This window comes from Aethalodelphis obliquidens, unplaced genomic scaffold (genome assembly GCF_003676395.1).
Source record: "Aethalodelphis obliquidens isolate GAN/ISIS:26980383/991018 unplaced genomic scaffold, ASM367639v1 scaffold35, whole genome shotgun sequence".
Classification (NCBI taxonomy): Eukaryota; Metazoa; Chordata; class Mammalia; order Artiodactyla; family Delphinidae; genus Aethalodelphis; species Aethalodelphis obliquidens.
The window spans coordinates 5,776,294-5,803,651 of NW_020837979.1; the positions used below are offsets into that span (position 1 = coordinate 5,776,294).

At 44.2% G+C, this 27,358-nt stretch overlaps 1 protein-coding gene across 8 annotated transcripts in view; it reads right to left on the reverse strand.

Annotated features, from left to right (window-relative positions):
• NPAS2 (neuronal PAS domain protein 2) overlaps nt 1-27,358 on the reverse strand; it is a 181,034-nt gene that overhangs the window by 129,169 nt on the left and 24,507 nt on the right. For 4 of the 8 annotated variants that reach the window (XM_027128807.1, XM_027128804.1, XM_027128802.1 and 1 more), the window contains exon 2: nt 4,732-5,008. The exons of the other annotated variants lie outside the window; for them this stretch is intronic. In XM_027128807.1, the coding sequence (XP_026984608.1) occupies nt 4,732-4,769 (38 nt within the window). In that variant the 5' untranslated portion in view covers nt 4,770-5,008. The remainder of the gene's footprint in view (nt 1-4,731; nt 5,009-27,358) is intronic. 8 annotated transcript variants of the gene reach the window in all.

Sequence of the window (27,358 nt, forward strand, 5' to 3'; positions counted from 1 at the left end):
CCTTCAGACCAGGCCGACTGGCAAATTCCATAAGCTTTAAATCTTTGTTAAAAATGCCAAAGTAAATCACCTCCGGTCTACAAAGCCAGCAGAACACAGCCCTGCCCACGCTTTCAGGTCTCAACAAGTGTACGCTTCCAGGGACCACACAGGTCTGATTCTGTCCAGCCTCAGGAAAGGAGCTGTCCCTTCTCACCCTTCTGAGAGCCCAAGTAATGAGGCTTCAAACCCACCTCTGCGTGATCCCCCAGTGTCGGGTGTGTGTCTTCTTAAGCTTTTTTTTTCCAACTGCGGTAAAATATACATAACATACAATTTCCCACCTTAGCCTTTTTTAAGTGTACACATTCACGGTGTTGTGTAACCATCACCGCTATCCATCTCCGGAACTCTTCCAGTACCCCAAACTGAAACTCTGTAGCCATTAAGCACTAACTCCCCGCCGGCCACTGGCAGCCACCATGGAACTTCGTGTTTTTATGAACCTGACAGACCTTAGGAACCTTGTACAGGTGGGATTGTGCAATACTGTCCTTTTAACCCTGGCTTCTTTCACTCAGCACAATGTCTTTTTTTTTTGGAGTATAATTGCTTTACAATGTTGTGTTAGTTTCTGCTGTACAATGAAGTGAATCAGCTATGTGTATACATATATCCCCTCCCTCTTGGACGTCCCTCCCACTCCCCCCATCCCACCCATCTAGGTCATCACAGAGCACCGAGCTGAGCTCCCTGTGCTATGCAGCAGATTCCCACTAGCTATCTATTTTACACATGGTACTGTATTTATGTCAAAACTAATCTCCCAATGCATCCCACCCTCCCCTCCCACCCCCGTGTCCACACGTCCGTTCTCTACCTCTGTGTTTCTATTCCTGTCCTGCAAATAGGCTCACCTGTACCAGTTTTTCTAGATTCCACATATATGCATTAATATACGATATTCTTCTCTTTCTGACTTACTTCACTCTGTATGACAGACTCTAGGTCCATCCACATCTCTACAAATGACCCAATTTCGTTCCTTTTTATGGCTGAGTAATATCCCATTATATATATGTACCACATCTTCTTTATCCATTCATCTGTCGATGGACACTTAGGTTGTTCCCATGTCCTGGCTATTGTAAATAGTGCTGCAATGAACACTGGGGTACATGTGACTTTTTGAATTATGACCCATCTCCTAGAGTAATGAAAATAAAACCAAAAGTAAGCAAATGGGACCTAATGAAACTTAAAAGCTTTTGCAAAGCAAAGGAAACCATAAACAAGATGAAAAGACAGCCCTGAGAATGGGAGAAAACATTTGCAAATGAAGCAATGGACAAAGGATTAATCTCCAAAATATACAAACAGCTCATGCAGCTCAATATCAAAAAAACAAACAACCCAATCCAAAAATGGGTGGAAGACCTAAATAGACATTTCACCAAAGAAGATATACAGATGGCCAAGAAGCACATGAAAAGATGCTCAACATCATTAATTGTTAGAGAAATGCAAATCAAAACTACAATGAGGTATCACCTCACACCAGTCAAAATGGCTATCACCAAAAAATCTACAATAAATGCTGGAGAGGTGTGGAGAAAAGGGAACCCTCTTGCACTGTTGGTGGGAATGTAAATTGATACAGCCACTATGGAGAACAGTATGGAGGTTCCTTAAAAAACTGAAAATAGACCTACCATATGACCCAGCAATCCCACTACTGGGCATATACCCTGAGAAAACCATAATTCAAAATGCACAATGTCTTCATGGTTCATCCATGTTGCAGCATGAGTCAGAATTTCCTTCCTTTTCATGGCTGCATAATATTCCCCTGTGTGTGTGTGTATACGCCATGCGTGCTTACAGTTTTGATTCTACTAATGATGAAAAGAACTCTTTTCAACCTGCCAGCATGTCCAGGATTCCAAACTCAGTTTCAATAACTACAAACTTGACAAATTATCCAGCAGGAGGCCCACCACATGGTCACAAGAGTCTATCCACCCCGCTTGGGGCTGTGGCCTGGAACCTGGTATTAGAGCACCCGAAATTCTAGGTTAGCAGCCAGCCTGTGGTGAAGAGCCCCAGGGTTCTGGGCGTTCCCTGCCTTTACCACACTGCAGGGCTGGAAGAGAGCTTGCAGAAAACTGATGTCTTACTTTATTTTTATCTCTTAAAATCGTAATTGCTATACAAGAATTGCAAGTTTCTCTGCTGAAGCAGAAACCATGCCTCCAGCCTGGGTGAGGCCCACCTGGGTGGGGTGCTCAGCACATGGCAAGTTCAAGTGTAATCAATCTTTGTCACACTCCACTGTGCGGGTTTTATTCCACTACTCTCCTCTACTTGCTGGACAATCAAGCCTTGATTACATATTTAAAACCGCCCTCTGATAAAAAGCAACCAGAGGCCCCTCCCATTTTTCAGGTTCACTGAACTGTGAAGCTACTTTCTGTCCTTAAGCACTTCTGAAGCTCTATAAAGCTGTAGAAAGTTCCAACAAGGAGCAACAGAGAAGACACAACACCTATATAAAGGGTGGTGACTGGGATTATGAGTTTACTCAGACCTTCCATGACGTGGGTCCAGGAACCCTGCTTATTGTGTAAACCAAACAAATCCCCGTTGAATTATGATAAAATTAAACACTTAATAACATAATTCTAAAATATTTAGAGGTGACATTAATAAGTGAAGTGGCATTTGAACAAAATGTAAAGAATAGAAGAAAACACGGAAGCTTAAAGGACAACATGGCTGAACTGGCGTATATATATCACTGGTGATCTTGTGTGCGTATTTCCATTAACTCTGCAATTTGGAGTCAGGTAGAAAAAAAGGCATCTATTCATAGCGTACTCTTGCAAGATTGAAATTGTGTTGAGAAAATGAGCCATACTGAACAATTCTTAAAGATAGGTATATTCATTGTGTATTCTCAAAGAACTTTTAATTGGCATCTGTTCATTTGTTAATTTTTTTGTGTGCACAGAACCAGTAGGTCTTTGGTACCTACTGGAACATAGTCTGCCAGTCACAACAGATATGCAGACAAATAATTCTGTCTCTGTCTCTGCAGACAGATAAAGTCATTGTGTGATGTAACAGAAGCGCCAAGGTGGTGGGGCTTAGAAATCTGGGATGGCTTCCTGGAGGTGGTGGCTGAGTGTTGGGTAAACAGAGTTGGTAGAAAAGGTAACAGTCACCTTTCTGGGCTTCTCATGCAGTGTTCAGCCACAGAACAAGCCAAAAGCAGTCACTGAAGGCCCACCATACTGAGGATGTTTCTAGAATCCATTTTTTTAAAAAAGGAACTTACAGATAGCCTCAGCAGGGAAAAAGAGATATGGGACAATTATCAATATTAATGAAACCTGAAAAAATAGTATCTGTCTACCACTTATTTGCCCTGTTTTGGTGCTTTGAACCCATCACGGTTACTCCTCAAACAAAACAGAAGTTTGTTATTGTGATGTCCATTTTACAGATGAGGAAACACAAGGTCAGAAAAATTAAATAACATGATAGTGGCTAACACGTGAAGGCCTCCTAGGTTCCACGTACTGTTCTAGGTACTTTAATACATTTGATCTCATTTTATCATGTTAGTGGTCCTCTGACCCCTTTACCCAGATGAGGAAACTGAGGCACGGAAAGACTAAGAGACTTGTCCACGGTCACCAGCTAGTTAGTGGCACTGCCACCAAGCGGTCTGGCTCCACAGTCCATGCTCCTGGCCATGAGGCCATCAACGGCCTGTGTTCTTTCAGATATAGATGAGCCTCTTCTGCAAAACAGGCATTGTTTTCGGTATAAATTAATTCTCCTCTGTTCAAGATTTTGCCTTAAAAGAAAAGCTCCTCTAATGCCATTAAGTGCTATTTAACTTCACTAAAATAGTGTTTTACATGTTTGTTGTTGTCTTATTTCCAAGACTATGTCTGCTGCTTGAAACGTGTATTTGCCGTGAATATGTAAGTAGATGGAGGCAAGATAGCTGTCTTCCCCAAAAGGTCTGAAACTGAAGACCCATTCCAGGGTGGAGGAAGGCTCCTGATGGAGCACAAAAACTATCGGAGTCTAACTTCATTAAGGGACGGTTTCTCAGGGCACAACACGCACTGTCTTTTAACAAGCAGAGATGCATTTCTAGTGTTTCAAAGGGCAAATGAGGACCAGGCTTAGGAGAGGAGGGAGCCATCGGGGGAGCAAGGCTTGAGCTGGTGGGGCTGTGAGTGCAGGTAATGCAGAAGGGGCATCTGGATACAGGATGCTTCAGGGAGGAGCTGAAGGAGGGGAGAGTAGCCTAGTGAGGCCTCAGAGCAGGGCCAGCAAATGCTTTCCGTAAAGGGATAGATAGTAAATATTTTCAATTTTGTGGGTGGGACATTACGGTGCAAAACAAACGGGCATGGCTGTGTCCCAATAAAACTTTATTTACAAAAACAGGCTGTGAGTGAGATGCAGCTGCAGGCTGTATGCCAGCCCCTGCCTTAGAGCCGGGGGGCGGGGTGCTGAAAAGGGGTGACAGGATGCCTGGGGCAGTGTGGCAGGACACTAGCCTCTCCTGGGAGGAGGCTGCCAGAACAGCAGTGACAAAGAGCAAAGAGTCATTGATCTCGGGCCTGAGTGATACAGGACGTGACCCTTCCAAAGTCCAAGGTGCCACTAAGGGTCACACAGCTCAATTCAGAGGCACAGAAGGAAGCACGGGGCCCCTGCAGGAATCGTCACCTGGAGACGTCTGCAGCATCACCCTTTGCCACATCCATGTCTGCTGGTGTCCGTACAGCCCCTCTCACTAGAGTGATGGCTGGGCTGCGGGTGTTGAAGGACCAAGGATGTGGAAGAAGACGGGGCCCGTCCACGCCACCCTTCGGTTGAGCAACTGGATGGAAGAGGCATCTGCGAGAGACAAGATGGCGACCCTTGGCCTTCACAGTAGAGAACGCGGATTAACCGTACATGGTTCTAATTCCAGATACTTTGGACAACCCTCTGCTGAAGTCAACTAAAAATGAAGGATAAAAAAGAATATCCAAATCACTGCTGAGCTGATAAGAAAACAGGAGTCTGTACAGGCCAAACACAGAGTGGAGGTAGGGGTCCTGGGAGTAAATGAGGCTGAAGCTGGGTTCTCCTAGGAGGTGAACCCTGGTGACCTTGACCTTTGATATGACACTGTGTAGGATGAGGCAGAAGGAAAGAGACACAGCCTGTCCGTGTTGGGAATCCAATAGGAGACCCTTGCATAAAGCTAAGGAGGGCTATGATCAGTGTGGATGGGAATGAGAAGGATTACACAGAAGGGACAGGAAGGAATTTGCATTTTTCAATCCCAAGGAGAAAAATCATCTCTTCCAAACAGTCATAATCACAAGATGGTCTTCACATAGGTTTCAGGCCCAAATTCCACTTGTGTGATTTGAAAATCTATAAGAGAATTTAAGTGGTTTCAGGTTGGCAGGACTCAGGTGCAGAGCAGAACAAACCCAAATCCTCTGTAGAGGAAAGTAACCTTAACCCAAGCCTCAAAAAATGTTCACAGATCAAGTTCCAAGGGATACGAGCCCAGTCAAAATTTACAAAACGTGCAAGGAAAAAGGACACCTGCAGAAACAATAAAGAGCATCATCAGATTGGCAATGATTCCAAGTATTGGAGGGATCACACCTAAACTATAAAATGAGTATGTTTACTATGTATAAAGATATAAACAAGAGGCCTGAAGATAAAAACAAGGAACAAGGAATTACTAAAAAGGAAGACAAAACATTTTGAAATTCTGACAAAGGAAGAAAGAATAAGAATATAATCATTTAAATTACCCAATGGACTGGTTAAGATTAAGTTGAGACACAGGTGGAGCAAGAATCAGTAAAGTTTAAGACAGATCTGAAGAAATGATCTAGACTGCAGAATAGAGGGACAAAAAGACGGAAAACAGAAAAGGTAATTTAAGAGCTACAGAGGGCAATGAGGTCTGCCAGACAGAGATCTAATACATGTCAAACTGGTTCTAGTAAGAGATACTGGAGAGAATGGTGAACAGGAAATATTCAAAAGAAAAATTTCCAAAATTTATGAAAAACATGAATCTTTAGATTCAGGAAGCCCAATGATCCTAAGTGGAATAAATAAGAATGTATCTACTCCTAGAGACAATCACCATGAAACTGCAGACTACCAAAGCCAAAGAGATGATCTTACATGAAGCCAGACACAGAAAACATTGAACACCTAAAAAGGAACAACAACTGGATTGGTGCCAGACTTTGCAAGCACAACAGTGGAGGCCAGATAACAGGAAAATATTAACTTCAATGTGATGAGAGAACATAACCATCATTCTAGAGTTGTTTACCCAACAAAAATGTCTTTCAAGAACTGAGATAAAATTGAGATTTCAGATGCAGGAAAAAAAAGGAGTTTCCACTAACAAGCTCTCACCAAACTAAATTCTAAATGATATCCTTCAGATAAAGGGAAATTATCCCAGATGGGAGTTCTAAGAGGCAAGAAGAAATGGTGGGAAAAGATACTGTGCTTTACACTAATAATAACAATAATAATAATGACCCATTTAGGGTGCAAAGAGATGGAAATAAAATGGTGGATAACAAGAGCATGTACGTAATAAATCATTCTAAGGTCCTTGTGTTCGGTGGGAAGAAGAAAACTATGATTAATATTGAACTCTGGTAAGTATTCACGTTAGAATACTAGAGTAATCATTAAACTCAGAGGCACAGACATTATAAATTCAAATTAGAGGGAAAAATGTAATGAAGTGAAAAAGAAAAATCCAAAAGGAGGAAGAAAAAGAGAAAAAAGGAAGCAGAAAGTGGGACAAACATCAAGTATACTATAAAATGATTAAAAATAAATTTAAGGGACTTCCCTGGTGGTCCAGTAGCTAAGACTCCACACTCCCAATGCAGGGGGCCCAGGTTCGATCCCTGGTCAGGGAACTAGATCCCACACGCCGCAACTAAAGATCCCACACGCCGCAACAAAGATCCCACACGCGGCAACGAAGATCCCGCACGTGGCAACGAAGATCCCGCATGCCTCAACTAAGACCCGGTGCAGCCAAATAAATAAATAAATACTTTTTAAAAAAAAGAGTTCTTAAAAAATAAATTAATTAAAATATCTCAGTAATCATAATAAAGATATGGACTGTTCTCTCCAGTTTAAAAAAGTGATCATCAGACTTGCTTATTAAGAAAACAGGAAATGTTGTTTACCAGAACATTTCTGAAATGTAAGGACAGAGAACTAAAAAGTGAAAGGAGAAAAAATAAATCCCAGCTAAATACTAACAAAATAAATATGGTGTGCCTCTATTAATATCAGATAGATAGACTTTAAGGCAATAAGCACAACTAGAAATAAGAGAGGGTCACAGAATATTATAAGTTTCAATTCACCTGGAAGATTAAAGAACCCTAAACTTGTATGCACCTAACAACAGAGCATCAAAATATATAAAGCAAAAAGTAATGGACTATAAGGAGAAATTGACAACTCTTCTATCACACTCACATGTTTGACATATCTCATTCCATAAATGATATATCAGGCAATACGACAATTAGTATATATAAAACATCATCGAATGGCAGAGATCTAATGGACATACGTGAAATACTGCACCCAATAATGGGAGACTGAACACTCTTTTCAAGCACACAGAAAACAAATATTGACCATCTAGAAAGTTGCTTTTTTAGGTCAGAGTACGCTATTTTTCAGTGTTCCTAACAGAGGGTTTGGAGCAACTATTTCAAAGTCAACTAGTTGTAAGGTGACCAGATACCATGCTGGTTACAAAATAACTTAATCTGTAAGCTATTGCCTTTAGAACAGTGTGCCTGATATCATCAAAGAGAACAAGCTCTGTTTTCCTCACTCATACTCAGCTCCCTGGACATCTCCCCACAAGGCAAACAAGAAACAGTACAGAAGCTACAACCACCAAAGTGACCACTGAGAATCTAGAGAAAAGATTTATTTCATCCAGAATATTGGATGGATGACGACTTGTTACTGCCTAGAATGTAAGTACAATGAGAGCAGGAATCTTTGTCTTGTTTACAGATGTATCAACGTCTGGCACATTACAGCACTCAGTAAATATGCCTGAATGATGGGATGCACATGAACAAAAACGATACCCCTACTACTTAGTAGTAATACCCCTATTACTACTGTAATAATTCTGAACACTTTGTGGTATATGTCCTATTTGGCAAGTGAGTAGCCTAATCATCCTGCATTCAGGTTCAGACACGATTTTCAAAGAGAAAGCACAAGCATCTGTGTTCATCTCAACGTGCCAGGTTAACTCTGAGGCTGCTGGACGTAGAGGTTCCTTGACGGAAATATCTGGGCCTGCGGATGGGGGTAAGCTTTGCTGGAAAAAGCAGAAAGGGGGCTGGATAAGAGGAAAATGAACTCAGCTCTACTTCCCTAGTATTTCTTTTTCCAGGGAGGGGAATGAAATCACAGAGTAAACAAGTGACTCATGACAAACTGTGTCAGGAGCATTCAAAGAGAAAAGCAGAAGGTAGACAGGAATCCTTTGCATTGATCGATTGTTCTCTGTTATCCTTTCTGGCCTCAACTCCTTTGTCATGCTGCTCACTCCAGGTCCAATCTTCCAGCCCTGACTGATGGCACAGCTCCGTTCCAGCTGACTGTGTGTTTAGACAGCAGGGATCAATGCCAGGCAATGAGAGAAACAGTCCATTCATAAGGGGAAGAGCTGAGTGTGAACACAGATGAGGGGGTGGAGGGGACACTGGGGAGTCAGGCTGGGGGTTGGGTCACTGGCCGGAGTCAAAGTCGGTAAAGAGGCAGGAATATGCAGTTATCAGGGCCAGAGTCTAGGCAAGCACTTGGGAAGGTCAACAGGTCTATGTGGAGTCAGCTCAAGGTCTCCCTCTGCAGCATTGCTTCGGGTTCCGGCCTTCTAAAACTTACAAAGTCTTGGTCCAAACAGGAGATCCTTGTTCCCCAAACGCCAGTTGTCCTTCCTATACAGAGCGCCCTTGGTTGCCAAGTCAAGCGGAAGCATGACCTTGTGCACGAGGTTGAAGATTCAGTGAACAGCACCAAGCTCCTGGAGCTGCCCCTTTTCTAGATTCTTCTCTGACACAGGCCAAAGGGTTGGGTTTTTGACTAGGGTTCTGTTTGTTCAAGAGCTCACCTGCTTATTTCAATCGGCGTCGTGGTGGTGGTCTGCGTGACCAGGTTGCCCGAGTTGAGCAGACGTGTGTACAAAGCAGAACATGTCAGTGACCCCTGGTCAGGGAACCACGTGAGCTGCCCAGAGGACAAGAGCAGGCCAGTAGAGCTTTCACACCACCTAAGCAGACAGGAGGCCAGACTGTGTCCCCAGGACAGAGGGAAGGTTGAAGGTGGCCCAAGGATCACACCAGCCTGGGCAGGCAGCAGAGCACACTTCCTCACAGGGACTGTCAACACTTTGGCACGGAGAACAGATTTTTAGTTGAGTTCAGGGTTCTTACGTTCAAGAATATCCTGGTTCAACTAACTGCTCTCCATTAGCAGTTTTCAAAGAGTGGACCAGGGACCCCTGGCGTGCTCATGACCTTTTCAGAAGAGCCAAACTATTTTATAATAATACATAGACGTTATTTGTCTTTTTCAATCTCATTTTCTCAAGAGTGTGCAGTGGAGTCTTTCAGAGGATGTTAACAGGTGACACCTCCCTTCTGGTGACAATAAAAAGATTTGCAAAAATTCAAACGATGCCACCGTTCTCGCTAAATTATACTGTTTGAGGAAACACAGTATTTTTATGTTAGAATGCAATGCACTTTTCACTATTTATTTTTTAACATCTTTATTGGAGTATAATTGCTTTACAATGGTGTGTTAGTTTCTGCTGTATAACAAAGTGAATCAGCTGTACATATACATACATCCCCATATCTCCTCCCTCTTGCGTCTCCCTCCCACCCTCCCTATCCCACCCCTCTAGGTGGACACAAAGCACCGAGCTGATCTCCCTGTGCTCTGCGGCTGCTTCCCACCAGCTATCTATTTTACATTTGGTAGTGTATATATGTCCATGCCACTCTCTCACTTCATCCCAGCTTACCCTTCCCCCTCCCTGTGTCCTCAAGTCCATTCTCTACATCTGCATCTTTACTCATGTCCTGCCCCTAGATTCTTCAGAACCTTTTTTTTTGTTTTTAGATTCCATATATATGTGTTAGCATACAGTATTTGTTTTTCTCTTTCTGACTGACTTCATTCTGTGTGACAGTCTCTAGGTCCATCCACCTCACTACAAATAACTCAATTTCACTTCTTTTTATGGCTGAGTAATATTCCATTGTATATATTGCCACATTTTCTTTATCCATTCATCTGTCGACGGACACTTGGGTTGCTTCCATGTCCTGGCTATTGTAAACAGAGCTGCAGTGAACACTGTGGTACATGACTCTTTTTGAATTATGGTTTTCTCAGGTTCACTATTATTTAATGAATTAAAAATTATTTTAAATGTTTCTCAGTTTTAATTTCCAAGATGGTAAATATCCATGGATACAAGCCACATAAACAAAAACTGGGGGACGCTCAACAGTTTTCAAGAGTATAAAGAGGTCCCAAGATCAATAACTTTGAGAACGTCTGCTCTTTACCTTCACTGTAAATCCCGTTCACAAGCCTTGACAGTTGCCTGAAACGCTTAGCAGTCTCTTTACAGCAGAAAGCAGTGCTATGCTACATTTTTTTGGTTATGTAGATGAATGAACAATATAAATGACTCGGCAACCATTTTTCAATGTCATCTTCCCTCTGCCTCAGAAATGGCTTGGCCTATGTTCTAAAGCTGGGCTCCCAGGGAATTATTTATTCCAGGGAGCTGCTAGCTGGTCATATGGGAAATTCATTCTCAACTCATCACCATCAGATGCTGTAGAGGTTTTATTTATATCTTCTTCAGAGGCAGAGAATCTTATTATATCACAATATTTTGGAAAATATCAAGGAAGTTTATGAGCAATTCAGATATACTCCTAATGTTTTATCTCGATGGACCACTGACTCTAGGATTTAAGGTAACTTGATAATTACTAAACAATAACCACAAAATGTGGAGCTGACATTCAGATAAGACCTCGTTCCTCTTTTCATATTTTATTCGCCCAATAACTACCCACAAGGGACTTCCCTCGTGGCACAGTGGTTAAGAATCCGCCTGCCAATGCCGGGGACATGGGTTCGATCCCTGGTCCAGGAAGATCCCACATGCCACAGAGTAACTAAACCCGCGAGCCACAACTACCGAGCCCGCGTGCCACAGCTACTGAAGCCCACACGCCTAGAACCCATGCTCCGCAACAAGAGAAGCCACTGCAACGAGAAGCCCGCGCACCGCAACAAAGAGTAGCCCCCGCTCGCCAAAACTAGAGAAAGTCCGTGCGCAGCAACGAAGACCCAACGCAGCCAAAAATAAATAAATAAATAAAATTAATTAATTTAAAAAAACTACCCACAAATCAACAAGCCAGAAAAGATAAAAGGAATCCCACATGTGCTCTGAATTATTTATAACTTCCAAAGAAATATGATGCTAAGTCATAATAATGTAAGTCAACCAAATTCCCAACTAAGCACCTAGCTTCTGATATTTCAAGTGCAATACGCATCCCATCTTGACAACATCTCAGCAAAGCATTTTCACAAGACCAGGCTTAATGCAGTAGAAAGGTTTTCATTCATTCATTTCTTGCAATTCCTCAGTGCTGGGCTGTGTTCAGCTCAGGTCAGGGAGTGTGACAAATTAAGATGTGCTTTAGGGCCAAAGTGTGCCTTCAGGGAGGGTAGAGTCTACGAGAGAGAGCTGTACAGCAATGATCACATTACAAAGCGGAACCTAGGGAGTTCTGTATGAATTAGATACTTAGTAGGAGCTATAAGAGCGCCCAGATGGAAGAGACTCACATAAGGATGGGCAAAATGGCAAAGATATAAAATAGGTGCACCAAAAGCGTTTCTTCACTGTTGGATGAAAATGGTCCAGCTGTATTTAAATATGCAACACCCTAGCGTCCATAATTTCCCATTCCTGCGTTTAGACTTGCAGGAGGAAAGACAGAAAAGCTATTTAAAGTCCTTCACATGCCATTGATTTTTGTTTGTTTTAATTTATTTAATTTATTTAGTTTTGGCTGCGTTGGATCTTCGCTGCTGCTGGTCGCGGGCTTTCTCCAGTTGCGGCGAGCAGGCGCTACTCCCATCCCAAGGCTGGGCTCTCTCCCTTGTGACCCAACAACACCGTTTCACTAACAGCTCGACAAGCAGCTGTGACTAATGCCGCTAAAAGGCGGTGTAAGGAGACAGTCACACAGGTCTCAGACAGCTACCTCTCCTCAGGTCGTGAGGGCACAAAACGGGATCTGTACATGGTGACCCCTGTAAAGGAAGGCTCTCATTAAGGGTAAGCGGAGCGCCGTCTACATCCTTCCCCACAGACCTTCAGCCAAACTGGCGATGCGTAGAAACCAGACCCTACACACAGTTCAGGTGTGATGAACAGGAACAGTGACTGGGACTCGCTGAAAAAAGGATGCCTGTGGACAACGTAAAATCTCTGAGCCAAACCTGAAACCCGCCTTCCTAGTCTCCCAAGGATTCAGGAGGGTCACGATAAGGAAGCACTGGGATGGGGAGTGTTGGGCCATGGGCTGCGGCATCCCCGGGCCCCCTCCACCACCATGCGTTCTACATGGACCCCCGTCTGGCCGTGGCACCAGCCCTGGCACAGCACTCGCTTTCCAGTTGGCCTCCCAGCTTCCCAGCTACAGTTAATGCCAGTCCTTGATTTTTAAATAAAATTTAACTTGAGGCACTGCAAGTCCTCAACTTTGCTTTTCACACAAAAGCCAGCGTTAAAAGCGGCCCCACGACCATCAGTAAAACTGGCCGTTTCTGATTTAGAGGCAAAAATCACTCCGTAAACATTTGCTTTGGCAAAAATGCCGAAGCAAACAACATCCATCTCTCCTGCGACGACTGAACTCAGCGCATGAAAGCCGGAGCCCCGTCTCACGGCTTGTCTGGGGAGCGGGTCTCGGGTGACACAACCGCTGTGTGTTTGCGCGCTAAGCGTCCACGTAGCCGCAGATCTGACGCTGGCCTTCTGGGGTTGGCAGGCGTTCTGCTTCCAGTATTTTCCTTTCACCCTCTGATGGGCTGTGGGAAAGCCATGATTGTAAGTCTTCTTATTAGGGCTTCTTTATCTACATTCTGTTTTCAGTAATCCCTCGTCAAGCTTAATTTTGAGAAAATTTGTTTTTTGATGGCAATCATTTGAGGTACTGCATATTACACATGTATGTACACGTATGTACACACACGTCTATTTTAACACATGTACAGTTCAGTACAGAATCCCTAACACACAAAGTGTGACAATTACTGTTGAGGTCTTCCCAGTCTGCTGGGGTCGGGTTGTCACGAGTAATGCAGGGAGGCAATCTGTTTACACTCCTCCTCCTTTTTTTTTTTAAAACATCTTTATTGGAGTATAATTGCTTTACAATGGTGTGTTAGTTTCTGTTTTATAACAAAGTGAATCAGTTATACATATACATATGTTCCCATATCTCCTCCCTCTTGCGTCTCCCTCCCTCCCACCCTCCCTATCCCACCCCTCTAGGTGGTCACAAAGCACCGAGCTGATCTCCCTGTGCTATGCGGCTGCTTCCCACTAGCTACCTATTTTACATTTGGTAGTGTATATATGTCCATGCCACTCCCAGCTTACCCTTCCCGCTCCCCGTATCCTCAAGTCCATTCTCTATGTCTGCGTCTTTATTCCTAACCTGTACCTAGGTTCATAAGAACCTTTTTTTTTAGATTCCATATATATGTGTTAGCGTACGGTATTTGTTTTTCTCTTTCTGACTTACTTCACTCTGTATGACAGACTCTAGGTCCATCCACCTCACTACAAATAACTCAATTCCGTTTCTTTTTATGGCTGAGCAATATTCCATTGTATATATGTGTCACATCTTCTTTATCCATTCATCTGTCGATGGACACTTGGGTTGCTTCCATGTCCTGGCTATTGTAAATAGCGCAGCAGTGAACATTGTGGTACATGACTCTTTTTGAATTATGGTTTGCTCAGGGTATATGCCCAGTAGTGGGACTGCTGGGTCACATGGCAGTTCTATCTGTTGTCATGAGTAATGCAGGGAGGCAATCTGTTTACACTCCTCCTTCTTGATTAAATGGATCAAAGGTGAGTTCAGGAAACAGGCCCCCGGGTTTGAACTCTGTTGTGAAAATGCCAAGCGCTTGCCAAGAGCTGCAGAAAGAAGACAACGCAGTTTGCAAGCGTGAGGGAGAAGCTGTTACAGCCAGGAAGGCCCGATTCAAAGCCTGCCCATGAGGCCCTCATATATGTGGCCAAACCTCATGAGTCTCGGGTCCACAGCTCCAGCCCAGGTCTCTCTTCTGAGTTCCAGGCTCCTGTGTCCACCTGCCCCCTTCCCTGGCTGCCTGGATGTGCAGAGCTCTCGAGGGTCGCAGACCCAAACAGGAACTCGTGACCTACCCTGCCCCATTTTTCTTATTCCAGGAAAGGACACCTCCATTCTCCCCCTCGGTCACTCCCCACATCCCACCATCACCTGTCAGTTCTAGCTTTAAAGTCTTCCTTCAATCCGTCCCCACTTTCCATCTGCAATGTCACGATCTCGCCCGAGCCACCGGACTGAGCGACAGCGAACAGCCTCCCCACGGCCTCCCCGATTCTCTTGCCTGTGCCTCATGGCACCCCTCAAAGGCAGCCACGGTAATATTTAAAAAATGCCCATCAGATCAGGTCACTCTCCAGCGCAGAGCCCTTCAGTATGATGCTCCTCATTAAAGGGCAGCAGGCTGATTGCAGGACCAGAGCAGGGAAAGGACAGGGTGGGCCTGGAACAGCTCATTGTGTCAGAAAGTAAGACGTACTCAAAGACTGATGGGGACACGTCCAAAACCAGCTCGAGAGGGCTCTCACTGACCAAACCAGGGGCAGTCTGAACATCCAAATTGTAATTTACTGAATAAAGCAGGAATCCACGAAATCTTACTGACACAAAGAATGAACGAACGAACAAATGAACAAATGAATGAATAAGGGAGAAGGAGAGCTCCTCCTCCAAGTAGATTGCCAACTGCTACATGTAGAAGGGACGAAGGAATTTGAAACTTACCACCTGGCAACCGCCCTAGTAATGACTGTGTCAAGCAAGAAGCATCAATGGATACTAAACCTAAGAATCAATGGATACTAAACACTTCATAAGAAACAGTAAGTTTAGCTAGCCTCAAAATATCTTCTAATACTTATTAGTTAAAAGGACGAAAGAGTTCCGTGGAGAAACCTGGCAACACAGCCTTCATTGAGCGATCAAAGTTAATGTCACTAGTAATGGGGCTGATGGATGGCCTGGCCTTTTGCTGTGTTGTATCACTCTGTGTTTTCCTGCCAAAAACACATCATCTGAATCAGACCATTAGGACACATCTGCCAAACCCAAATGGAGGGTCATTCTAGAAAGTAAACGAGCTGTCATCTTCCAAAACGTCTAGGCCATAGAAAACAAGTGAAGACTTAGGAACTGTCCCAGATGGAAGAGACAAGTACATGCAGGATGGGACTTGGGAGTCTAGACCATCAGGGACATGAGTGGGAGAGTCTGCAAAATTTCCACGGGGGTCTGAGGCTCTGAGGGCACTACTGTATCAATGTTAATTGCCTTATTTGGATGATTGTACAATGGACACAGAGGAATGTGTCCTTCGGCACCATATCAGCAACTCACCTCCAAATGCTTTAGTAAAAAATAGTCCTATGTACATAGAGAGCACAGTAAGGCAGGTGTGATTAAACACTGGCAGGAATTCTTAGCGCAGGCTCTGAGAAAGCTAGCTGGACGGTGTTTGCAACTTTTCTCTACGTTTGAAATTACTCAGAATAAAAAGTTCAAACACACAAACTTTCATGACTTCCCCATTAAACTCAGGACAGAATGGTGAAGAAGCACCCTCAGGCCGTTGGTAATCTGGTCCCTGCGTAACTCTAACCGCCCCATAAATCACATTTCAGTCTCCCCCCACCCCAGGCCTCTATATATGTTGTTCTTTCTGCTTGGAAACGCCCCCTCTCTGCTTCACTGCTCCATTCAGGTCTCGGTTTAAACGTCATTCCTCAGAAAGGCAATTCCCTGTCCTTAGACTGGATCAAGTTCTCCATCACTATGCGATACCCTACGTTGGTTTTAGGGATTGTCCGTTTAATGCCGCCCTCCCACTCCCCACCAGTCAATAAGCTCTGGATTCTACTGGTTTTCCTCCCCTTCCTTGCCCAGGGTCCATGCACAGTGTCTGGAGAAAAGGAGCCACTCAACAACAGATGAGTGGATTTTTGTTATTTGACTCCTATACCTTGCTTTCTTGAGACCTTGATCTTGCCAGCCTTACTTCGTTCTACCAAACAAGTTACGGCACAGGGAAACCAGCCCACAGAGCTGAAGAGGTTCTTTAAATCCAAATAAACAGGACTGAATGAGTACAGGGACATGTAGAACGATGACCCCTAATGACTTAAACAACCGATGTCAGTAATTAGGACTCTTTTCATAGTACAGAGAAGGTGACTTAAAAAAAACTTAAGGACTAATTAATTTCACATAATAGTCACCCTGGGACCTACTGTGAGAGCTGCCGTTAATGATGTATTTTCCTGTAATTAATTTTTATGTGCATCCTCGGGGCTCCCGTCACCTTTTCTGGAATTACTCCTTGATCCCTGAGCCTAACACTTCCATCCCGTCTACATCCATCAGGCCAGCCTTCCCTGTAAACAAAGGGGAAACAGAGAACTGGAAACAGCTACCCATGCAGCACAACTTTAGTGTGACAATGCTTTCTTTGCTCGGAGAGGAAACTAGGTAATTAATACACGCAAGAGCATATTTCGGAAATCGTGGGCTTTCTCTGCATTTTTCAAAAGTCTAAAGGGGAGGACACAAGGGAGAAAGACAGTGTTCAATAAACAGAAGGGCAAGAGATCCAAGTTCAAGACTCATGACTGCCACCACTTTGGTAGCCTGGAAAATCACGTTCTTTCTCCAGATCTCATTTTCTCTAGGTCATGGTTTTTAAATGTGGACCGCACCCTGAGCCCTGGAAGACAGAGGCCGAGGCCGGTGACCTGTGGCTTTTATGGTGAGAAGTACTGTCAGGTGCAACAAAAGCTCTGACAGGCAGCAAACAAGCCCCATCCCCCTGTCCCCATGCCTTAATCCACCTACTCTTGCCTACAATGCAAACACGGGTTAACACCGGACAAATCATGACGTCTTTAAAAACTACATTGTTTCCCCTTCTTGAGTACCAACTTTTTCCTGGAGATTCCTAAAGAAAAGAACCAACTTTCCAACCCACCTGGAACAGGTAATGGCCAAATACACAATATTAGGGCAACATGCTGGTTCTCCAATGCAGGGAGGGGGCCAGCTTGAATTCTCCAGAAAAGATGTAATAGAGAGAACAAGATACTCACACGCAAGTGGTTGTTTCGGGGGACCAAGGAGAGCCGACCTGCAGGGTGAAGGCTGGAACAGACACCTGTGCTCAGGAACACACACAGGTGTGTGGTAGCACATACTCCTACGTGGCCCCTGTCCGCAGTTTACCAAGTCACTGCGGTGGACGGCTTGGGCCTGTCTCACCTTGATAGGCGTGGACCCAGGAAGCCCAGCGGCCACATCAGAGGGCAGCCGTCTCATGAGTGACAGTCTACACGGCTGCCCCTCCCACTAGCCCGTTCCTTGAGAACAGAGGCTGAGTTTCTCATGTCTATGTCCTGGCCACTTGGTCTACAGCACGGCTTAGCAAATGACTCCAATGAATGAAAACTCAGGGGCACCCCAGGAAATGACAATATCTTACGCTTGTTCTTGGATGTCCTGCTCTTTCTACCCCATGCCGTCCTAATTCCAGAAACAAGGCACCCCAGCACCTGCCAGCACCTGCCCTGCCTATTTACCCAGGTGTCTTCTTACTCCCAGCTCTGAAGTTTTTAAATGACTCATAACTAAACCACAAAGATCAGGGTGCAGTAGTCCAGCTGCCATGTAGTATGGACCCGCCTCCCTCGGAGGCTTCCTTTTGATTCAAATTAATTACGATTCTGACACCCCTTCCCGAGGAACATCCACAGGTTCTTTCTATGTTGCTTCTGATTTCGTGGTAGTTAAGCAGACACAATACTCTGAGTTGCATCAGAGCGTGCTAAACGGGCTTAATTCTGCAGAGCATTATTATTTCCATTTTTTTCTTTGAAAACGTTAGATTTTTAAAAAATCAGTTTCAGACAGTCTTAAAGGGAAAGAAAGGGGAAAATGTTTTCTTTCCTTCTTTTCATCACCCCAAGTCTTCAGGAATTTAGTTTCATTAAGGTCTAAATGGAATGTATTTAAATGCTCATCAAAGGAGGCCCCTTCCAGCAGCAGGTGAAAGGTTGCCCTGTGATTGGATCTGCACAGCTGACCAGGGCTCGTGAGAAAGGCAGGCAGAGCACACAGCATTGGGAGCTTTTGCTCAGCAAGTAGGCAACGGCTTAATGCATCAGTTATCATCACTTGAGCAAATTAACTACGTGTTTAATTCAGGAGAAGAAAGATGAGTAATTAGCAAGCAAAAAACAAACTGTGTGTCACTTAAATCCTAACTTATAGCCTTACCTGATTTTTATTGGGTATTTACAAATCAGAGGGAGAATTACCTGAAATCTACTGCCTGTCGTAGAGAAAAGATTCCTAAGAACCCAGACAGACCTGGATCCATTTTTCTTTGTTTTGGGATGTATTTCTCTCCATATGTCAGTTTCAGGAAAGCTCCTTAATTTTACTTGATTAAGTAGGGATCTTAGCTCTAATCCATCTAATCAAAATATATTATAAATCATAATAATAATAACTAATAATCATAATAACTAATAATAACTAATAATCATAATAACTAAAACATGCTTGGAGAGAGAAGGGTGATTTCGAGCAGGGGTTTTCAGAGGCGCCCTTTAGGAAGGGAGAGGCCTGGACCTCTGCCTTTCCTCACCTTCCCTATTCAAGCTGAGCTATTCTGAGACCTTCCATAAGAGACATGATACTTTTTCTGCAAGAGTTTTGGGGAAAATCGGCTTCGAGCCACTGATTCACCAGATGTGAAGGAACACAGAGGTGGGGAATGGCCTGGTTGGCTCACTGCTGTATTGCCAGCAGCCTGCCTAGCCTCTAGGCGCACACCAGGGGTGTGACTACTTGTGAATGAAGAAATGCATGGGTGGAAGGATGGATGGAGGGAGGCAGGGAGGCAAAAATGAGATCTACAAGTGGGCAGAGAGCTCTCACTGTGATTAAGCTCTGAAACATTCTCTCACATCTGGATTACAGGCTAAATGCACGATGACTCAACAAAGGAGTTTTAAAAAATAAAAAACCTGTAAGAGCGAAAACAAAGCAACTCCGAACGCTAGTGGTTTAATGGAGATGCAAGCCTTCGCTGACGGGATCCAAGAATGAGATTCCGCACATAAGTTGTGACATCTGTCAGTCACTGCTCTCCCCCTGAATCCGATGCGGTCCCAGCTTCTTCTACATTCTGGGCCCTGGGGAGACAGCCTAAACAATTTGGGAGACTTCTGTCTACAAATCATGCAGGCCAAACAATGACTTACTTACTAAAATCCTCAAACATTTCAACAGGGAGCACACACTGAAGTTTCAGGAGATGATTTCAAGGAAAATACAAGTACATGACCCCGTGGGTAGTACATGTAAGGATTAACTGCTACTTTGCTACGTGAATTCCCCCCCAGGATAGAAACAGGAACATAGTCTGCAACAGTGCCGTCAAGAGAAATACAACACGAGCCACCTACGTAATTTAAAACGTCTAGTAGCCACGTTAAAAAAGTAAAACGAATACGACAAAGTAGTAAATGTAACAAAAACGAAGCAGACTCACAGACATAGAGAACAAACGAGTGGTTACCCGTGAGAAGAGGGAAGCGGGGAGAGGCAATACATGGGGAGGGGAGGAAGAGGTACAAACTATTAGGTATAAAACAAGCGACAAGGATATACTGTACACGGGGAATACAGCCAATACTTTATAATAACTATAAATGGAACATAACCTTCCAAAATTGTGAATCACTATATTATACACCTGTAACTTACGTAATATTGTACAACAACTGTACCTCAATTTAAAGAAAAGTAACACGAAATAAAGATGGAAAAAAAAAAGAAAAGTAAAGAGAGAGGTAATTTTGATAACATACCTTGTTTAACCCAATATACACAAAATATTATCATTACAACATGTAATAAATTTTAAAGAGTTATTCATAGGATAACGTATATTCTTCTTGTCCTATTAAACCTTTGACATCTAGGATGTATTTTACAGTCATAGCACATCTTAGTCTGGACTCACCACATTCTAGGGGCTCAACAGCCACACGTGGCTAATGGCCGTGCACTGTCAGCCCAGGTCCAGCAGGACAGAAGGATAAAAGGAGAAACAGTGGGCGTCAACCGAAGCAGCAGGTCTGCAGCGCACCCCTTTGTGGGGCTTCAGTCATTCTGGTCTATTCTTACTTCCTTGGGGTTCCTGCCATATGGTTTTGAGGAGACTTAACTCATAGTAATCCCTGACCCCTGACTCCCAGACTGAGCCCATGACCCTGGTTTTCCAATCATAATTCACGCCGCTGCCATAGTCCAAGAGGAGGGCACGTGACCAAGCCAGGCCAATCAGAATCTTCTCTGGGACCAGTATCCAGAAGCCAGGGAAAAGGGCTTTCTCTCTCCCCTGGTGCTGCTGGGGTGTGATCTGGGGGTTCTCCCCATCACAGGGAGAGCCTGTCTCAGGATGGGGCCATGAAAGCCAGCCCTGAGACCCTGGTTTGGGGTCTCTCTTTCATGGATTCTGCATCGACCCCACATCCTCTCAGTACTTGCTCTCATTTGCTTCTGCTAATTGGAGTTGTGTTTCAGCCACTCTCATTAGACAGGGTCATGCTTCAGGCCAAGCCACAACCCCGGCCCACTGCCATATTCTCCCGCCATGCATCTAGGGCTGTCTCAGAGACAGCGTCCCAGGCCACAGAGGGCCCACGGGCCAGACCTGAGAGGTGGACTTTCATCTTTTAAACCTCATCAGTGCTTTGGAGCTCTTGTTCCCTTCCTGGGTCACCACCTGGGTTTCACCCTTACGCCTCCATCTGGGGCACAGGGGTGTGCTAGGCAGCTGAGCCGCCCTGCTTTGCTGCAGAAGCCTGTGCTCCCCTTGGTGCACCCCCATGAGTCTGTGTCTCACTTCCTGTCCCCCTTCGTGCATCCCGCCTCGAGAAGCAGAATGGTACCCTGAGTTTGCCTTTCCATGCCAGGATCTCACTGGCCTCCTCGTGAACTGTATGAAGCCTGTTCTGAAGATGGGAATGAAGTCCAGCCTGGCCTTGACCCCACTATAGAGAATGAATTACTGAGAGGATTCTAAGAAATGTAAATTTAAGTTGACCTACTATGTGAGTTTTAGTGTGATGAATTCTACTAGACTTCATGGCTAAGCTAAGGATTTATTAACTGTCCCTCTGGATTAGGTTTTATTTTTTCCCAAGAAAGTTTCAGAGAAAGCTGAGGGCCTTCCTTTCAGGCGCTGGACCACTGGATTCCCACGACAACAACAGTCCACTCACTGCAGTTACCACCATAGTCTTAGGAAATCTGAACCAGCCCCATGAAGTCCACAGGCAGGTAGATGGGGTCTCTTCTCTCCACCCCGCATGGCAGAAGGAGTTTACAGATAGATGGTTAAAATCCATGGTTCCGATTATTCCTGTTCCTTGCAGGAAGTTCCACAAGCTAATGAATGCTTCAGTGTGCTTAATGTTTTAAGTGATATGCAAAAATCATGAGTGAAATTCATATCGAGCCATTAGCGCTTTTCTCCCCACTGAACTCCCCTCCCAGGAACCAGCGCTAACCAGGTCTGAGCCTTCTGGAGAAGCCACAAACGGGCGCTCCTTCCGTCTTGCACATCCTCCTCCCTCGGACGTGAACAGTGGGGCAGACACAGGCCAGGAGCAGCCCTCCCAGCTCCCCACTGCATCTGCAATTCAGGGGCTTGAATGTCCTCCTGCCTTGTCCCATCACAGGCTCCCTGCTTCCCTACATCAGCAAGAGGACAGGTTTGCGGGTCTGATGGGCTACCGTGCTGCTCTGAGATCTCTGAAGTTGCGAACATCTGTCCAGTTGGGTTCTGTTCTTACACTGGTGGGTAGAGACCATTGGGAAAAATTCTTTCCTCCAAATGGCAAGGGCATCCCTTCTTGGGGGGGAATCCCAAAACGCTTTCTTGCTGAGGAGCCCAAGGCAAGTTATCTACCCTGCCTGAACCTCAGTTTCTCATCTTCAAAGTGGGAGCACAGTCATATCTCCCTGGTTCAGCTGCCACAAGGACCACCCGAGATAACACAGGACCCCCTGAACTGCCTGCTCCACTGACCTGCGGGCAGCAGGTCATCACTTCTTTACCTTCACTGAATGTCATTTTTGAGGGTGTTCCCACCTCCTCCCACATAAATAAGAATACTCATTCAAAAACCTGGAGGACCCAGAAAAGTAGGGAAATAAAAAATTCAACTCTTCCACTGACTCACGACCCACGATAACCACTATTAACAATCTGTGTTTCCTTTCCTAAGTGTGGGTACATTTTTTGGAGTTGAGATCATGCTGTGGATATAACTTGGTAGAGTCCTTTTCTCACTTAACATGATATGCGTTTTCCCATCTTACTCTGTCATCACAAGAAATAATCCTTGTAATAGCTGAATTTTAGTCCACCCAGTGTTTTCTCGGGGTTGACCGAACCACACCCAGCTTTCCAGACATCTCGGTTTCCAACTTCTTGCTAACACAACCGCACTGTGGTGGGCATGGCTTTTTCTTCAGTTGGGCTTATTCCCTTACGAGAGGTTCCGGAAGGGTTACGGGGCTCAAAGTGTGAGGACGGCAATGGCTCCTGACACCTCCTGCGGGTGGATTTCCTTGCATTCACCTCCACAAGCAACGCCACGGAAGCCCTTTTCACATCCCTAGGGATCACCTTTGAGTACTTTTTTGATAACTTAATTGAGGAAAATGATCTTATCATTTTTATTTGCACTTCCTCGATTCTTAAGAGACTGTTTTCCCATTAACCATATGCCATTCCTTTTTCTGCAGGGCAATGGACTACTTCAGTGCACTGGAAATTGCTGGAAGCGTTTGGCAGATGACGGGAATCTATGTTTTTCGTTAGTGCTGATGCAAGTGTTTCTTGGGCCAGAATTGGAAAAATTCTGGCTTAGAGGGTTAGTTTTAAAATCCGTTCCTAGGGTTTTTCTTATACTGAAGATTTCATTCTTTTCGGCAAATATCCTCTCTAGATGTGGCCATCTTTACATCTGGATCACTTTTTAATGAAGTGCGGGAGTTTGGGTCTAATTTGTCAGTATTTTCTTTTGCGATTTCTTTTTGTTCTTCTCAGCTTAGATATTCTTTACTCTCAGAGTTTTGCAAATATTCCTTTTTCTCCTGCTTTTCAAAAAAGCTTCACTGTTTATTTGGAATTTCAATTGGCTACTTAGGGTAAAGGGAGGATGTAAACTTTAAATTTTGTTTTTCAAAATGTCCAACTACTGTCAGCAAAAATTTGACGGAGGCAAAAAGAGGTATCAAGAGACATTGAGGGAGGGAGAGATTATTCTGTGTGGGTCAGAGAAAGTGGTTAGACATTTTGAAAAACAAAATTTAAAGTTTACATCCTCCCTTTACCCTAAACTGACAGTGGGGCCTCGGATGGGGGCAGAACCAGGCCCTGTGTTCTCTCCTTCTCCCCTACCTCTCTCCAGGTTTTCAAAACCTCCCTCTCCCGCACGTTAGCCTTGAGAAAACTCCTAGTACCCGAAGCCTTCTGCAACCTTGCTTTAAAGTTAAGAATTTAACAATTTTAATTTCTTCCTACAGATGATTAGGAAATGCATTATAATATGTAATCATGCTTTTTAAAGACACTCTGTTATATTAGGTATTATAAAGTCATATTTATCACTTTCTAAGAATCTTGTGATTTGAATTATAGTTGAGGCAGAGATTTTTAAAGCTGAAGAGACCCTTGGGATCATCTCCCTGCAGTTCAGTCCCCATGAGGAAGTGGATGCCCAGAGACATAAAATCCGCTGCTCCAATTCCTGCAGCCAACGGGAGCCAGGGCTGGAACGCGCAGCTGGTCTCTGCTTGCAACTGTGTTCCTCCCACTGACTTGCTGTCATCATCCTCTCCTTTCCAGGACTTACTGGTGGTCACAATTAAGCAGGAGGTGACAGTTTATTTAAAGACACTATTTATGGTGTCTTAATTACTTTTGTTCAGGCTCTCAGCTACACACAACCAAAACACCCAACGACCCTCCAAACCAGAGAAAGGAGAGCTGATTTTCAGCTGATGCACCCCATTGGTCTAGAAGAAATGCTTCTAGAAGAATCCACCTAGAAGACATGCATCTAGAAGAAACGCTTCTAGAAGAATCCACCTAGAAGACATGCATCTAGAAGCAACGCTTCTAGAAGAATCCACCTAGAAGACATGCATCTAGAAGCAACGCTTCTAGAAGAATCCACCTAGAAGACATGCATCTAGAAGAAACGCTTCTAGAAGAATCCACCTAGAAGAAATGCATCATGTAACAGCTACTGGGGAAGGAAACTGACTATGTTCCTCTCCCCAGTAAGTCTCTAAACTCAGGTTGCGCCTAGATTAAAATGTGGGAGGAAACTCATATTCCTGAGACAAACACACGGGAAAGGCTGTCAGATGACCTGCCACGGACGGCCCTGTGTGCTGACCGTCTGCCTGGCCCACGGACTTGTGGCCAAGTGGCTCAAGGCAGAAGTATGAGTGTCAAGGCAGTTCGGAACAAACAACAACAAGCTTTTCCCCAAACTGAATTATTTTTACCGGTATCCAGTCTAAAGCTAAGTAGAGAAAGTCTTATTGGACCTATGGGCACATTTCTTGACCACGTGAATGTTAAACTAAAAAATAATTCCCAGCTCTAGCTCTACGTGTTCACTGAGTAGAGGGAACTGTCTCTTGCGGTGTCTCCAGCTCTACGGTCTCTGATGCTGCAAGGAACTCTCTCAAACACCCCCATGTTTAAGCAAAAGATCACTGTTTCAACCCATGACGGCATGTGTGCCTGCCTATCGTTTGCCACGATGCTTTTGAGAAACAGCATATGCTCTAGATACGGAAGTGACCATGTTAAGGTGACCTGACTTATTAGCTCTTTGCCAAACTGGAGGGTGGGAGGGGGAATTCAAGACTCTGCAAATTCTCTTTTCACTGTCTGTTGAGTTCGCTTGGAGCCCAGAATGGCAACGACTCAAGCTCTGATTCAGATCTTGACGATTCCCTGTTACTGTAAGAACTTTTCAGGGCATTACCTTCCTAAGTGTGAGGCACGCGTTTCTTCTAGAACATGATCTATGTGATGCTGAAAAACTGCACCCGAAGAAAAATCACGACTTATGAAAAAAATAGGTTTGGAGCAGACTATTAAGGACACGTGTGACTCTGTAACTAGAATCTCGCAAAATCGACAAAAGTCCTCGTAAGAACGTGAGGCCAGCTGAGTCTGCCGGGTCTGTCGGCGGCACCGCGGCCCCCCACCTGTACAGGCTTCCTCCCCGGAGCCTGTGCTTCTTCCTTGGGGAGGAAAGTCCTTAAAGGCGTTCACTTTTTAAAGAGACAGATCCATCCAGATTAAAAATCTGGCTCAGGGGTCCCCTTCTTCAGCAAGGCTTTGTTTTCCTTCTTGTAAGCACAAGGAGGACGTGTCTCCCCAGTGTCTTTGCACTTACAGCTCTCCAAACACAGCAGGAAATAAAGTGGTTCTTGAAGCTACTAAATCAGCCACTTCTTGCTCCAAAAGAAGGCACTTCTGCACTATTCTTGGCTTTTTTCTAAAGATCTTCATATCCTACTAAGGCTTTCTCATTCCTTGTGAGATCAAGGCACAACAGTAACATACTGGAGAAAATCTCACACCGGCCAACCTAAGCTGCGAGACCTACAGACATCACGCTTTACTGAGGAGTCACCCGTGAGCTCACTGGATTAAACAATTTTTTAAACCTACTTATTTATTTACTGTGGTAAGAATATATAACATAAGTTGACCACTTTAAGCATTTTAAGTGCACAGTTAAGTGGCATTAAGTATTTTGCCACAATAAAAAAAAAGCAAGTCTGCTAAAAATTTATTTAAAAAAAGAACTCCAAGATAAGAAGGTGACCACAGATTATTTTGACCACCATCATCCTCCCTGTTTTTTCACTTGTCTTTCCTCAGATTTAGCTCTAGGAACAGCAAAGCAGCAGCAGCCACATATGCGATAGTTTGGCCAAATTTCAGGAGAGGGTCCACTGATCATTATTTCTTAAACTCCAAAAGCTTGAAGCGTTCTGGGCTAAATACACTCATAGTAAATATTTCTTTACCTTTCTAAGGTTATGTTTTGGGGGGAAACCACAGAGAAACTAAATGCCTTGACACCGTGAAGGTGGAACCTTCTAGGGTCCACGCAGGCTTGCCGTGGATATCTGATGGCCCAGGTCCAAATCGTGGCTGTGTGACCTCGGGCGAGTAGCTGAACTTCTCTGGGCCTCAGGGTGCAAGCTATAAAGTGAGGATAGTATGAGAGGCAGAGGAGTTAATATATTTAAAGCGTTTCCAACAGTGAATGTCACACACTAGTCCTCCCTAAATAGCTAACTATTATTGAAAGGCCAAGACCCACCAACCAAAATATTTCACGTGGAGGACTTACATATTTAAAGCACTTTTATTTTGTGTGGCTGAACTTCCAAATGACTTATTCTCAGAATTCACAAAAATACTTTAAATAACTTAAGAACATGAATACTTGTTGTTCTTTCAGTGACAAAAATAAATACTCTTTTTCAACTTAAGAAAAGGCTTATTGTTATTCTTGGTAGCCAATGGCACAAGAGTTGTTATTAGGAGAGAAGAAAAACTTGACAGCTCTGACTAACCTCCTACACTCAGAGGATGTCGTTTAATTGCAAAAGCGCAAACACACACAAAGGCAAGAGAAAAGATGCCTTTTTAAAACCATCTCTTCTTCAAAACTTGCAGATGTCTTTCAAAACCCTACATAATATTTTTAGAGTCTCCT